This window comes from Sardina pilchardus, chromosome 21, assembly GCF_963854185.1.
Source record: "Sardina pilchardus chromosome 21, fSarPil1.1, whole genome shotgun sequence".
NCBI classification, from domain to species: domain Eukaryota; kingdom Metazoa; phylum Chordata; class Actinopteri; order Clupeiformes; family Clupeidae; genus Sardina; species Sardina pilchardus.
The window spans coordinates 8,652,417-8,667,800 of NC_085014.1; the positions used below are offsets into that span (position 1 = coordinate 8,652,417).

At 40.0% G+C, this 15,384-nt stretch overlaps 1 protein-coding gene across 3 annotated transcripts; it reads left to right on the top strand.

Annotated features, from left to right (window-relative positions):
* Nucleotides 1–2,511: 2,511 nt before the first annotated feature.
* Nucleotides 2,512–15,036, top strand: LOC134068422 (uncharacterized). Of its 3 annotated transcripts, XM_062524026.1 has the most exons (10): nt 2,512–2,694; nt 6,216–6,314; nt 7,922–8,020; nt 10,187–10,234; nt 10,823–10,882; nt 11,644–11,742; nt 12,197–12,244; nt 12,535–12,631; nt 12,726–12,765; nt 13,440–15,036. In XM_062524026.1, the coding sequence occupies exons 2-10, from the start codon at nt 6,223–6,225 to the stop codon at nt 14,615–14,617; spliced, it is 1,761 nt and encodes a 586-aa protein (XP_062380010.1). In that variant the 5' UTR covers nt 2,512–2,694; nt 6,216–6,222; the 3' UTR covers nt 14,618–15,036. The 3 variants fall into 3 exon arrangements, with proteins under 3 accessions (XP_062380010.1, XP_062380011.1, XP_062380012.1); XM_062524027.1 differs by lacking the exon at nt 10,187–10,234; XM_062524028.1 differs by lacking the exon at nt 6,216–6,314.
* Nucleotides 15,037–15,384: the final 348 nt, after the last annotated feature.

The following is a 15,384-nucleotide window of genomic DNA, read 5'->3' on the forward strand; positions in this document are numbered from 1 at the left end:
AACATCTGGGCCGATGAGGCGAAATCCTCTATGTTGGATAACACTCTTTAGGCTAAGTTGTCTTTAAAGTCTTTAATTGCCTACAAGACTATGGCTTCAACAGCTCTGTGCATGGACCAGCGCAGGGATAAAGTAAAAATAAAACGTTTAGGCAGCTTTATGTAAAGACGAAAGACCGGCTCAGTAGAATTGGAAGCTCTGGGGAGGAACGGGACAGGTTCCTATTCATGGGTTTCATCCGGTCCCTTTCCACAGGTGTATACAATCAAGCACCTTGATTATGAATGCAGCCTGCATGGTGCTTGATTAATACACCTGTGGAAAGGGACCTGATGAATCCCATGAATAGGCTACAAGGACAATCCTGTTATGTTATAACGTGAAAATATCATGATCATGAAATAACGTGATACTGTAATTGCATGTAATAACATGATACTGATCTTGTTAAAACGTGAAAAATATAATGTTAGAACAAGAAACTTTCACGTAATTAGGCTAGACCTACTTGATACTGAACCCTATTTTTTGTGTTTGTGTGTGTGTGTGTGTGTGTGTGTGTGTGTGTGTGTGTGTGTGTGACAGCTAGGCGCCACTGTAACTTTTGGGTCATTCCGTGTCAAATCAGATAAGATTGTTGCTGCACCGTCTCAGATTTTGTTCAAACTTTGTGTACATCATCAATGGGTCCTAAAACCAAGGCCTGTGAAATATTTCTGTGGAAATCATCTGTCTTCATATCTTTTTTAGACCTTGAAATTCTTTCATGTTTACAGCTTGAAAAACACAAGCCATGTCTGGGCATTAATATCTTGACAAATATGTTCCCTAGCCTCCCCAAATTTTCTAGGGTGGAAGATCAACTCATAATAAGCATGTGTAAACAATTTAAAGTCTGTACTAAATGTCTCTTGACTCTCGAAAGGGCCCTCAATTTTGGAAAAACGTGCATTAAGTGTGATATATAGGGTATTAAAAAAACTGTTTATCATTTTCACTTGGTATCAGTCACTATTTCCTCTTCAAATACGGCAGTTAATTAATGTTTTCCCACAATTTGAAGTCCCCACAACAAATAACCATGACAATAACAATAAAACAAGGCATGTTTGTATTTTGTGTCATTTTCATGCAGCTGAAAAGCTATGTGGGGTAGGTAGTAGGATCATGAAAATCTATGTGGAAATAGAAAAGTATATGGACATGTAGTGTGTAAAGTTCTAATATTGCATCTAAGCCCCGTTCACAGAATAAATGCATGTAGTTACAGGTGTTTTGGTAACACCAGAATAAACATTTACAATTAAAAAAAAGTGAAGTTTGGCACCCCCCTCTGGCGAAACAGTAGCATTTTGCTACTTTTACAAGGCATTAACTCTGGTAGCTATTTGAATGGAATGGAAAGGCTATTTTTTACTTCTCATATTCAAAAAGAAGCAGAAATTCCTAATACCTTGAAATTGAAAAGGGTGCCAAATCCACCAAATTATGTACTTGAAATTATGTTTTAACCATTAATCTAAAATAGGCCTTTCATTAGTTGGTGGCTGTGAAGTTCTCAAAGGCCATCTGAATATCTTCATACGTACTGCCGTCCTGTCCTGGTAGTGGCTGGGGCTGGCACAGCACACAGCACATGAATGGCAGCTGGTCCACTGGGGTGCAGGAATTTGACCTTGTAGTCCTCCAGCTCCTCTGACTTCTCCAAGGCATACCCTACCCACCATTTTCCATCATAGACACATATTGCCCTACCTGCACATCATGCTGCGGTGCCTGAGTGGCATTCTGAACAGTGTAAGACGTATGAAGATATTCATACCAGCCTTCGGCTTCGTGCCTGCGGCGAACCACAGCCGTGGCGATATTGGCCAACAACACCACTCCCACTCGTGTGATAGGCTAAATTGATATGATATGACATGCGGCACAACAAATGGCAAAGTGTTATTTTCCCAGAATATAAGGTTATAGAGTATATTTTTTGCCTTTATTATTAAAATTATACCATTACTTTGTATCTGGTTTCTTTCTTGTTATTGTAGTTCACCTGTAAACTATTAGAATAATTATAAATAAGGGTTTAGGCTACTATAAAATAAGGTAACTCAAACAAACAAATTTAGTAGCCCATATAAATAATGGTTGTAACTCTTAAAAATACTGTGCTGACTGGGTGGACACCAGACACAGAGAACGGCTGGATAGGTTAAAAAAAAATCAATTGTTTAACTCAATGGGAGATGGAAAATGAGTGTAGTGTAATCTGGTGATAGATTTGGTTCCAAAATCTGACTGGAATCCTAATAGGCTAGGACTTGTTGATGTAGCCTACTGGGTGAAGTCATTTACTCATGCTGTTGAATTTGTTGAGCAGCAGGTGGCAATATAGCCTAAGTTATTGTACAATTCAGAAAACAAAATACAAGTTGTTTGTACAGAGAAAGAACGAAACTAAAGTGTGATAAAAGAAAGCAGGAAGCAAGCAACCAGTCGCTTTGCTCCCAGCACTTGTCGGGGACATTGTTTTCCTCAAGTGTGTAACGACTTCGCATTATGTCAAGAGGAGATAGGCTAATAAGCACATAACACTTTTATCGAGAAAATCCGTCCAGCTCCAAGGGTAGGATTGGGCGTCATTTGTCAAAATTGGCACTTGTCAGTCTTTTGGTTGAAGAAGAAAGGAGTTTTGTGGTGAGTCTAAATTTATCCACAGCGTTTAAAAGTTAGGCTAGTACCTACGTAAATTATTGCTTCCCTTCCAAAGGTAAGGGGCCAAGGGCGTCAGATTAGTTTTCAAAGTGCCGGGGAAAACAAATTACAGGTTTGATAAGTTTACTTTATCAGCTTCGTAGCCTAGGCTACTTGAATGGCTCATTCCCGGGAGAATGAAGGCTAGTTCGCTGGCCTCTATCTATCATGTCCTCGCCCCGTTAGCGCATTTGTAGTGGAGAGGATCAGCTCGCGCAAAAAAAAAAAAAAAAAAAAAACGAAACCAAAGCCAGAGTGATGCTGAAATCGCGAAGGCTACCGGTCTGTGTCCCATGTATAATTCATCATGTTAACTCCACGAAAATTACCACCGCTGGTTAATAGGCCTATGCTTTGGAGTAATCCACATGGATTGGTGAACATGTAGGCTATAGGCCTACTTTCCCGTGGGGCAGAGACATTTTTCAAGGTGGTCAAATACCTAGGCTAGGCCCTCTATGAAATACAGTAGCTTACAAATAAATATTTTAATCGTAGTTCCGTGGGCTATTCGAAATTGCGCTCAGGGGCCGGTTTCCCGAAGCCTTCTTAACGCTACGTAGTTCGTAACCTCTATCTTAAGCTCTACCCTAAGTACCTCACGCATTTCCCGAAACCTTCTTTGCTACGAATGTCTTTCGCACGTCGTTCGTTGGTAAGAGTGGTCTGGAGCACTCTCAGACCTCTCTTAGCTGCACCTTAGCAATGTGTCGACTCGCGACGCTAGTCGCCGCCACTGTACCCTACAGCAATTTCCGTTACGCATGCAACTCATATGATACAAAATCACTATTTTGGTTCGCCAATGATTGTATGTAAGTATGCTAATTTAGAAAATAGTTTCTGGAAATGTTTTCATGCAAATATGAAACGTGCACGCATTTGAAAATAGTTAAAAGCGCTTTATTCTTTGCTTCCCCCCACCGTCCTACAATGTTTAGGCCTAATGTGCTGGCTTGCTGTCATGTTTAATGTTAACCAAAGGCACACAATACTGAATGAGGATGTTGGTCAATCAGCTGTGATTAAAAAAAAGTCTACATAGCCTATTTCAACTAGAAAAGCACAAACCTCCCCCAAGCAAACACATGTAGCCTACGCCTCCTGCATCCAGACGGTGATACGAGTCACTCACAAAATTAAATAGTTTCTTCCTTGGGTCATTTCAGATCTTCCCTGGAAATTTAATCGAAATCCATCTTTAACTTTTAGAGTTAGCCTATCTTGCAAACTAACGGACAAACAAACAAACAAACAAACTAGAAAAGCACTCAGAGAGCGCAGACCTCTGCTTTCAAACATGAAGCGTTCGAATCTTTTTATCCATGCGGGAAACAAACTAACACACCAACAAACAAACCCAGATGAAAACATAACCTACTTACCTACGTAGATCATTTAATTTCTAGACTACGTTTTTTATCATTGTGTGCTAATAAGTTCATCCACGTTGACGTTGCGTGAATGTTGTGGGGGCAATAGGCTATTATAAGCAATGGTTTTGGTGCAAAGAACGCTTTCATAAGTCTGTCAAGCCTCCGCGTGAAATAAAACATCGATTTCTGAGCAATCGATGTCACCTAATTCAGCACCTTCATGGTGGACAGTGCCTTATACGTCGGACGTAAGGAGCTTTTCGTAAGAAGACTACTAAGTGATAGTTCGGGAACCACGACTAGAAAGGTAAACAACTTTGGTAAGTTATACCTTTGGAGTCTTCGTAGCTCGCTAAGAGTGAACGTTATCGGGAAACCGGCCCCGATCAGTTGAGGACAGCAGTAAACTAAATAGCCTATTGGTCGTTTATCGAAGAACAGAGTCTAATGATCTGTCAATCTCAGACTCACAAAATTAAGGAAGCAAGTCAAATGCAAAATGCACGGGAAGTGCATCGTAGAGTTGGGCAAGTCGGCCTTTTGTTATGGTGCCCCTACTTCCTGGAACAATCTTCAGTATAATGTAAAAGTGAACTCTATAATTTCCTATAATCAATTCAAATCTGTAATCACAAACCTTCCTATGTCAATTTGTACCTGCTTTAAGTAAATGTCTTTATTATTATTATTATCATTATTATTATTATTATTAGTAGTAGTAGTAGTATTTTATTATTGTTATTGTTGTTATTATTTTATTGTTATTATTTCATGTATTTTCCCCTTCCTCCTCTATAATTTTTGTAAAAAAGTGTCAATTCGTTTTCACCCATTGCCCATAGCCAACGTTGTATCATTGTGGAACACTATCATAACCAAATCATAATATGTTCAAATCATCATGTATATTATTTTAAATGACTGTTTATTCAAATTACTAGTGATAAAAAGCATTACAATAAGTAAAAAACACCTTCCGTCCCCTCAATTATATCAAGTATGGCCTTGTGATTCCATCATGGTACAATGTTGCCTGTGGGCAATATGCAGATTTTTGCTATTTTCTAAAATATACATTATTTTATATACATACAAATGATTGAAAATACATTGTTGCAATGACGGCTGTCCATTATTTGTGAAATTAGTGAAAAATATTGAAATTCACACTTTTCTAAGGTGAAAATATGATCCCAGCCAAACGTGCTGAAAGAAGGGTCAAAATAGCTGCCTGTGAGGCATGTGACCATTATTTTGCTTATTGTTCATTATTTTACGTATTTAAGGGATGTCTCATTTTATTTCAACGAGGCAAAATAGGCTATGTTTCCTACAGGCAACACCGTACCATAGATAGATGTAGTTTTTTGTTTTCCTGAAGAGGAACAAACAAGTTTACCTGACTGCTTTTCCCGCATCTCTTGGATTTGTCTTCTTTTATTACTGATCATGTGAACTTCTGTGGCATATTCTGGTATGCCGCTAGGCGCTAGTCAATGCATGTATGTAACCTAGGGGAAACACTGCACTTCCAGTCTGTTCACACATATACAGACCTAAACTGAAACAAGTACCTGGGAATATGTACAGTATACTGTCCTGATATCCTTGAATGTACAATATAGCCTATTCATGGCTGTTCTCTTATCTGAGGTTCCTTGATGCACTCAAATGTCAGGCAGGAGTTAATGAATGAGAAGATCTGTGAATACAAATGAACAAACTCTGGGTATAACATGATTCGTTAAATTTTAAAAAAAAAAATTTTTTTAAAGGTAACCCTGGCCCACAATATCAAAATGCCTTATGTTCCAAAAGAAATGACCTAAGTTGACCAAATAAGTTCTGCTAAGTTGACCAAATAAGTTGAAGTTATTAATTGCAGAATGTTTTATTTGCCTCAAGAGTCTGAATGATTTTCGAAGCATTCTAGAATATCATGTTCCATTGGCTTTACATGTAATCCCAAAACAATATCATATACAGCTCATCTCTTGACTCATAGCTCATCTCTTGACTCACATAAATTCTCCTTGTCTTCTGCTGAGCCGCTCCCTGTTCTAGTTGTGACTTGTTTGATTCTTACAGGGACGTTATGAAGAAACTAGGCTCCTTGGTGTCCAGTACCCTGGCTGGGAGTGACTGGTCAATATTCAAGCCACCTGATCTTAAGGAGGAAGTGGAAAGGTAGGTAGTAGAAACATCACAAACAAACTCAACTCCTACTGTAGAATCCTACAGTGCTGGGGCCGGTTTCCCGATAACGTTCACTCTTAGCGAGCTACGAAGACTCCAAAGGTATAACTTACCAAAGTTGTTTACCTTTCTAGTCGTGGTTCCCGAACTATCACTTAGGAGTCTTCTTACGAAAAGCTCCTTACGTCCTACGTATAAGGCACTGTCCACCATGAAGGTGCTGAATTAGGTGACATCGATTGCTCAGAAATAGATTTTTTTATTTCACGCGGAGGCTTGACAGACTTATGAAAGCGTTCTTTGCACCAAAAAACATTGCTTATAATAGCCTATTGCCCCCATAACATTCATGCAACTTCAACGTGGATGAACTTATTAGCACACAATGATAAAAAAGTAGGCCTAGTCTAGAAATTAAATGATCTACGTCCGCCAAGTAGGTTATGTTTTCATCTGGGTTTGTTTGTTGGTGTGTTAGTTTGTTTCCCGCATGGATAAAACGATTCGAACGCTTCATGTTTGAAAGTCTGCGCTCTCTGAGTGCTTTTCTAGTTTGTTTGTTTGTTTGTTTGTTTGTCCGTTTGTTTGCAAGATAGGCTAACTCTAAAAGTTAAAGATGGATTTCGATTACATTTCCAGGGAAGATCTGAAATGACCCAAGGAAGAAACTATTTAATTTTGTGAGTGATTCGTATCACCGTCTGGATGCAGGAGGCGTAGGCTACATGTGTTTGCTTGGGGGAGGTTTGTGCTTTTCTAGTTGAAATAGGCTATGTAGACTTTTTTTTTAATCACAGCTGATTGACCAACATCCTCATTCAGTATTGTGTGCCTTTGGTTAACATTAAACATGACAGCAAGCCCGCACATTAGGCCTAAACATTGTAGGACGGTGGGGGAAAGCAAAGAATAAAGCGCTTTTAACTATTTTCAAATGCGTGCACGTTTCATATTTGCATGAAAACATTTCCAGAAACTATTTTCTAAATTAGCATACTTACATAAAATCATTGGCGAACCAAAATAGTGATTTTGTATCATATGAGTTGCATGGGTAACGGAAATTGCTGTAGGGTACAGTGGCGGCGACTAGCGTCGCGAGTCGAAACATTGCTAAGGTGCAGCTAAGAGAGATCTGAGCGTGCTCCAGACCACTCTTACCAACGAACGACGTGCGAAAGACATTCGTAGCAAAGAAGGTTTCGGGAAATGCGTGAGGTACTTAAGGTAGAGCTTAAGATAGAGGTTACGAACTACGTAGCGTTAAGAAGGCTTCGGGAAACCGGCCCCTGTTCATTTCAACTGTTGAGAGTCAACTGTAACCAGAGTGAGCTTGATGAAAGAGTAGGGACATTGGAGAATCACCTTTTTGAAGTTATCCATTTTTATTTTACAGCATTTCACAGCAATAAATGAACAATAATCAGCAATACTAATAAGATTTAATTAGGACCTGTCCAGTTTTTTTTCAAAGTATATAGTATACTGTAGTTTTCACAGGCGCTAGTAGGGTGTGCTATCTTCCATTTACTGCACCATAGGCTGCTGCCGTGCTGTGCCGCTCCCTGCTCTAGTTGTGTCTTGTTTGATTCTTACAGGGACATCATGAAGAAACTAGGCTCCTTGGAGTCCAGTACACTGGCTGGGAGTGACTGGTCAATAAAAGAACCACTTAACTTTAGGGAGGAAGTGGAAAGGTATAGTAGAAACATCACAAACAAACTCAACTCCTACAGAATCCTGCAGTTTATTTCAGGTGTCGATGAGACTGAACTGTTTTTTTAGCCACTGTTTTTTAACCACTCAACTTTATATCGCCAACAAACTCAACTCCTGCAGAATCCTAGACTGGGTGAACCCTGCCTGACCTGCTGGCAAATTTGGATTTCGCCCAGCAGCTCAGGCTGGAAACCTGCACATCTCTCTCCTCTGTTCCCTGCCAGAACCTTTGGTTCCAATCACAAACTAGCTTATCCAAAAGATGCACCGGATCGTTGGTCTGATTGGTTGAAGGATTATCCAAGTGTACGGAGTCATGACCTCTGAAGTTCACCTACAAAAAAGGAGCCAAATCTGCCATCTATGCCCATATAAGGAGATCCGAGTGTTAGTTGAAGCTAACTACCTATGGCAGGTTGCATTGTAAGTTAGCTCTGGGGTAGCAAAAATCAAAGTGTGCCGTCTTCACGTACCGAAGATCACAGTATCCACTCAAAGACAGAGGACAAAACTGTGTAGAGCTAAACGTCTGCATTTCCGATTTCTTCGTCCCTGTGAGAGTTAAACAGGTGCGATAATTCAAAATCCTCATGTTATTTTCCCATAGAAAAACTCTCAAGAGACCTGATCTCCTTATTTGGGCAAAGACTTGTTTGAGAAAGTCTATAGAGCTCAACACTCCTGCCCCTCCTCCAAAGGAACACGCCTCTTGTGCAGTAGAAATAAAGCGCAGACTCCCCATAATAATTTTCAATCTTAAAAGATTGAGTTTAGTATGGTGATAGCCAGACTAGCAGAATCCTACAGTGCAGTTCATTTCAGCTGTTGATGAGATTCAACTGGTTTTTAACCAGAGTGAGAAAAGAGTGGGCTTGGGGCATTAGAGAATCACCTTTTTGAAGTTATTCAGTTTTACTTATTATCAGTGGTGTAGTCTAGTTAGCTGTAGTGGATATGTGATGTAGTGGTTAGCTGTGGTGGATATTTTGTGATCTATCCCAAATGTTAATACATATCGTTGCATACAGTATGTTAAGTGGGTGTACTGAGATGGGGATGCGTTTTAAGAGGGTATACTGACTTGTCCTGCGTATCACATAGACTACACCACTGCTTATTTTACGTACAATATTTCACAGCCTCAAAACTACTGATCACAATCAAGGTGTTTACATAATTCTATTCCCTCATGCAGTGTTTACTTTCTACAGATTTGGTATGGGCGGCCCACTGCCACAAAATTATTGCCGCCACTGCTTCAAAATTATGGCAAGCCCATGCTGGCTGATGCTCACATCTTCATAGTTTAACAATATCCAGCAATACTAACCAGATTTAATTAGGACCTGTCCAGTCTTATTCCATAAGTACATAGCTCTCACAGACGTTAGTGGGGTTAGCTATCAAGAGATTCCATTTACTGCACCATACGATACTGCGGTGCGGTAATTCTGTCCACAACATTGCAAAAAACATTAGCACCCACTGTGCAGAGACTTATTTTGGATGTCCGATTGCAGGTGCAGACTGTAACACTAGACAATGTCTTTTTTGAAGTTTTTTTGAGATATTATCTTGTTATTTCGAGAGCATATCTCGTTATTTCAAGATCTCATTATTTCGAGATAATACACCTATGTAAAAAAAAAGAAGACAATGAGGCCTTGACTGGAGCTAAGAATGGTTTGTATATCAAATCTATCATGACCAGATTTACCCCACCCAGCAGGTCTCAGGTCAGCCCTTTGCCTCTGATAAAAAATGTAGGCAAATTGACAAAGGTTTGTAAAAGCACTCAGTATTACAATGTAACAACTATAGGTACCCACAAATACATAATGCAAGTACAATGATAGTACCTGACAGTACATGTTGTTACACAGGTTGTACCACTGTACCTAATTAGGTAGGTAAACTGTAACAGCGACACATTAAAATAAAGTGTTACCGTTAATTGTAAGTGTTGATGGCCTATAGGATAGAAACTCTTCCTCAGTCTTCCAGTTTTACAGCTGTGTGGCTACAGAGGTCAGGTGTCTACATACAGTACACTACTGTAGATCTTAGTGATGCAAACAGTCCATTGTCAGGGTGTGAAATGTGAAATGGTTCAAATAATTGTCGGACATCGTTGATTCCCTCAGCATCAAGTCCTGGGACTGGGTTTATGCGCCATCTGTGTCGACCTTTAGGTATGTCACTATTTAACAACATTTACACAAATGCTCCTAACTCAACAGGGAAGATTGTAAACACACATGAGAACACATTCACCAGAACAATGAATCGATGTTCCAGTCCAGTTCACATGAGTTTCTTAAAGAGGAGGACTATGCTAACTATGAGACCAGTAGAATTTGGAGCCATGTTATGTTATCCATCTGTTATGCTGAGATTAACCATGTTATTTTCCCACCATGCATGCATACTGTAGGTATTGAGCATGCAGAAAGTATAGGTTACGTAATGCTGTACACGTTTTCAACTTCATTGAATGCTTCTTAAGACTGTGGCACAACATATTAAAAGTTGTCTTTTAACATCGATGTTGCAATACTAAATACATCTGAATGCCTACTTTCCATGCTGCCTGTATAACACAATGACGTTGAAATTACATAAATACTTCATATAAACTTAACTTAATCAATTTCATTGAAATTACTTGATCAAAGTGTGTTATCAAAGCAAGAATCAGTTTCGCGAACCTAGACATTTCATTCATGTGAAACCGGTGTACATGATAAAATCAAGTAAATCCAGCAATTATTTTTTTCCAGTGTGGCTGGGAGTGACTGTTCAATAGACAAGCCACCTAACCTCAGGGGGGAAGTGGAAAGGTAGGTAGGCCTCACAAACTGAACTCGTACAGAATCCTACAGTACAGTGCAGCTCATTTCAGCTGTTGATGAGAGTCAACTGGTTTGAACCAGAGTGAGCGTGAGGAAAGAGTGGGCTTGGGACATTGGAGAATCACCTTTTATGGCAAGGCCACGCCGGCAATACTGACCAGATTTAATTAGGACCTGTCCAGTCTTATTCCATAAGTACATAGTTCTCACAGACGTGTATGGGGTTAGCTATCAAGAGATTCCATTTACTGCACCATATGATACTGTGGTGAGGTAATTCTGTCCACAACACTGCAAAAACCATCAGTACTATTTTCACAAAATTGAATGGAAAGGTGTAGCAGGAGCTAAGGAAAACCCGTTCATTTTTGGAACAGATCAGACTCAAAGGGTGCAGCAAAGTAAGGCTGTGGTTGTTTTTCGACATCATGTTGATACAGAATGTTTTTGAAAATATCAGAAATTAAACAGGCTAAATGCAATTTTTGCTCTTTTGGCCCAAGAGTGTTTATGCTAAATTGGCTGAATAAGTTGAAGTTATTATTGCAGATTGTTTTATCTGCATCAAGAGTCTGAATCATTTTTTGAAGCATTCTAGAATAGATCATGTTGAGAGAGACATTGTCCACTGACTTCACTTAATCCAAAAACAATCTCATATACAGTTCAGCTCTATAGAGCTCACAGCTTCTCCTTATCTTCTGCTGAGCCTCTCCCTGCTCTAGTTGTGACTTGTTTGATTTTTACAGGGGCATCATGAAGAAACCAAGCTCCTTGGTGTCGAGTATCGTGTCCAGGAGTGACTGGTCAATAGACAAGCCACTTAACTTTAGGGAGGAAGTGGAAAGGTGAGTAGTAGAAATAGCGGCGAGTGCAGCGCATGCCGTGTACAGTGTGAACCCGGCTTGAGTCTTTCTGTTCCTCCTGCCTAGATGACGTGTTCTCATGCAGTAGGCTAGAAGAAAAGTTTGGGCTGTCCTATTTATCAACATATGGTTTGCTAAAAAAAAAGAGGAAACACTGTATTGATTGAAGTGGTTTTATTCGTTCATTCATCACATAGAGATACATTGTAAAACAAGTGATATGGTGTCCATGTGTCCATGAGATGGTTTGTTGTAAATTAAAGTTAATTTAATTATATGTAAATTTAAGTGTTGATAATCCGGATGGCCTATAGGATTGACATTCATCATCAGTCTTCCAGTTTTTGCTATGTGGCTAGGTGTGATATTAACCCCGATAGAGGTGTCAGGGTGTGAAATTATTCAAATAATTGCCTGACATCCTTGATTCCCTCAGCATCAAGTCTTGGGATTCTGGTTATGCACCATCTGTTTCATCCTCAGGGTATGTCACTATTTAGCAATGTTCACACAAATGCCTCCAACTCAACTGTAAATACACATTAACCACAGCAATGAATCGATGTTCCAGTTTGTCAGATCTGTGATTAACACAATGCTTGTGAGTTATCTTTGTCCACGGTCAGACAGAACATACTTTTTTTTTTCAAGGACAGAAGACACAAAAATTACTTAATAAAGGAAACTATTATTTTGTCCTTGGAGTGTATCAGTTGGATAGGAGCAGTGTAAAGCTTTTAATCACATGGCAGTGAATATCTGTTTGACTTGCAGGACCTCCTACTGTGGGACTCATGTGAAGGACCACTACACATCTCCAGACCTGGAGAGACACCAGCTACAGGACCTCACGCATCAGGAGACCCTGGTGGTGTGTAAAATGCTGGCACAGTAATGATGCTCTCTCTCTCATTCCCATTGTTGAAAGATTGTTATTTAATGTTTGTTTTGATATTTTCATACAGAACCATCAAGAGACCTCCTCAACATCATTAATCAGAAAAGGTACAGCGGATCTTTATCGATATGATCAAGTTATATTTTTGGAGCCAGATAGTGACACAGTATACTCTATAGAGTCTAGAATCTTTGACAGCTATAGCATGAAATTGAGAGTATGTTATATGTTAATGTAAGATATGTGCAGTTTATTGCTTTCTATGAAGAGTTGAGGAAACATGAAACCAACTTGCAGAAAATGTACACAGTAGAACCTTAATCTGTTACAGTAAGGGAATGCAAAAGTGTTGCCAGGGAATGCAACATTTATTGTGAGGGAAAAGCTAAAACAAAATTAATTCTCACTTCAATAAAAAATAAATACATCTCACCATGTCCCTTCACAGACACATACATTTTATCTCCCATTAAAAAAAAGAAAGAAAAACGTTTTAGTTAGAAAAACTAGGTCACATTGCTTCCACCTTCCTACATGTAGGTCCTTGTGTGTACACATATAGTACATCCTCTGAAATTCAGAAGGGATTTACCCTTAGTCAGTTTTTTTGTTGATTTTTTTAAAGTGAAGACCTCTTTTAGGAGCAATTAATATCCCACTGGCATGAGTGAAATACTGGTATAATATTAGACTTGTACAAATAGTATTTAAGGATGCATGTATGTACTGTATGTTTGCCCATATCGCATACCCATAATTTCCTGAATATTTTTGTTTATAGGTCAATCTCTGAGAATCATGTTGATTGGAGCGACTGGAGTGGGAAAGAGTGCTGTGGGCAACATCATCCTGGGAAGAGAAGCATTTCACTCAGATAACTCAGTTACACAAGTATATGAAGGAGTGTGTATGGTTAGTCTAAGACCAGTTAAAGTGATTAACACACCTGGTATTTTACAAACAGACAGAGATGCAGATGATGTTAGAGTGAAATGTATGACATACTCGTCACCAGGACCCCATGTTATCCTGCTGGTGATTGCAGTGGGGAGGTTCAGTACGGAGGAACAGAAGGCGGTCAGAGCCCTACAGGAGCTCTTTGGGGAAAGAGCTGCAAAGTACATGATGATCCTGTTCACTCACAGTGATGAACTGCATGGTCAGACTATTGATGAATATCTGCACTCTGCCCACCCCAAACTAAGGGGGATTATAAAGAGCTGTGATGGACGATACCATGTGTTCAACAACAGGAGCAGAGACCACACACAAGTTGTGGAGCTGTTCAAGAAAATAGATGACATGGTTAACAGAAAAGGGGGAGGTCACTTCACTGAGGAGATGTACGAAGAGGTGAGGATGCCCGAACTAAAGACGATGGCACCCATTCATAAGAAGCTAGTCATGGTTGGTGGTTATGAATGTGAGAAGAGAAGTTTGCTCATACTTCTCACCAAAGGTGAATTACCTGACGTGTATATCCCTTCTGTCTTTGAAAACTGTTCTACTGATATTGAAGTTGATGGGAAACAGGTGGAGCTGACTCTGTGGGACACAGCAGGCCAGAAGGACTACGACAGACTGCGACCCCTGTCTTACCCCGGCACGGACGTCATACTCATGTGCTTCTCCATAGATAGCCAAAACAGTTTGAAGAGCATTCCAGACAAGTGGGCTCCGGAGGTCAAACACTTCTGCCCGAACACTCCCATCATTCTGGTGGGCACCAACAAGGATCGGCGCAATGGTGACCACATATGTCAGGAACTAGCAAAGAGGAACCAGGAGCCTGTTAAAAAAGAGGAGGGTTGGGATATGGCCATTCGCATTAATGCCTTTGGCTACATGGAGTGCTCAGTCAAGACGAAGGAGGGCGTCACTGAGGTGTTTGAACTGGCCGCTAGGGCAGCGCTGCAAGGTGAGAAGCGCCACAGAAAGAACACCTGCCCCGTGTCATAAAGGGCAAGAGGATGCTGGGAAAGGGAGGAGAGGGGACATAAACCAGGCCAACCAACAAAACAGAGGGGTGGCTATTAGAAAAGGAGAGGAACGCATGACCTGCTGAGGGACGGGGACAGAGACATCGAATCAGGCCAAAGGACCTAGCGAACTAAAAGAGACTTAGTATCCACAAGGTCAACACGCTGTCTTTTGTAAGATGGAAAGGTGACTATGCTACGTAAAGAAAGTTGTGTAGCACACTATACTACACTTGCATCTGAATACGATGGTGCTGCTCAGTATCCATCACCTTTGTTCCCAGAAGATGGATTTATTTTCTTTTTGTTTTGGGGGGTGATGCCACTGGTTGAATCTATGGAACAAAAAACTATGTATTACTGCATTGAAATGAAACAAATCCAAATAAAAATTAAAGTTAAAAAAAAAAAAAGAATCTATGGAACAAGCTATTTTGGTTTATTAAAAAACAACAACTAATGCAGGAATTCAGTTGTTGTATGTGAAAGTTTTATACTGTACTTTTGTCAATGCTTAAAATGGATTGAGCAGCTCTAAGATTGCTTGAGATTGTGCTGATGAACCAGAGGATGAGATGACAAAATAGCCCCACATCATCACATACCCTTCACCATAGCTAGAGATTGGCATGGTGCTTTTTCCAGTTAGCCTATTAGCCTGTTTGATTTGCATTGAGCTCAATGAGCATCAAACAGGCTAATAGGCTAACTGGAAAAAAGCACCATGCCAATCTCTAGCTATGGTGA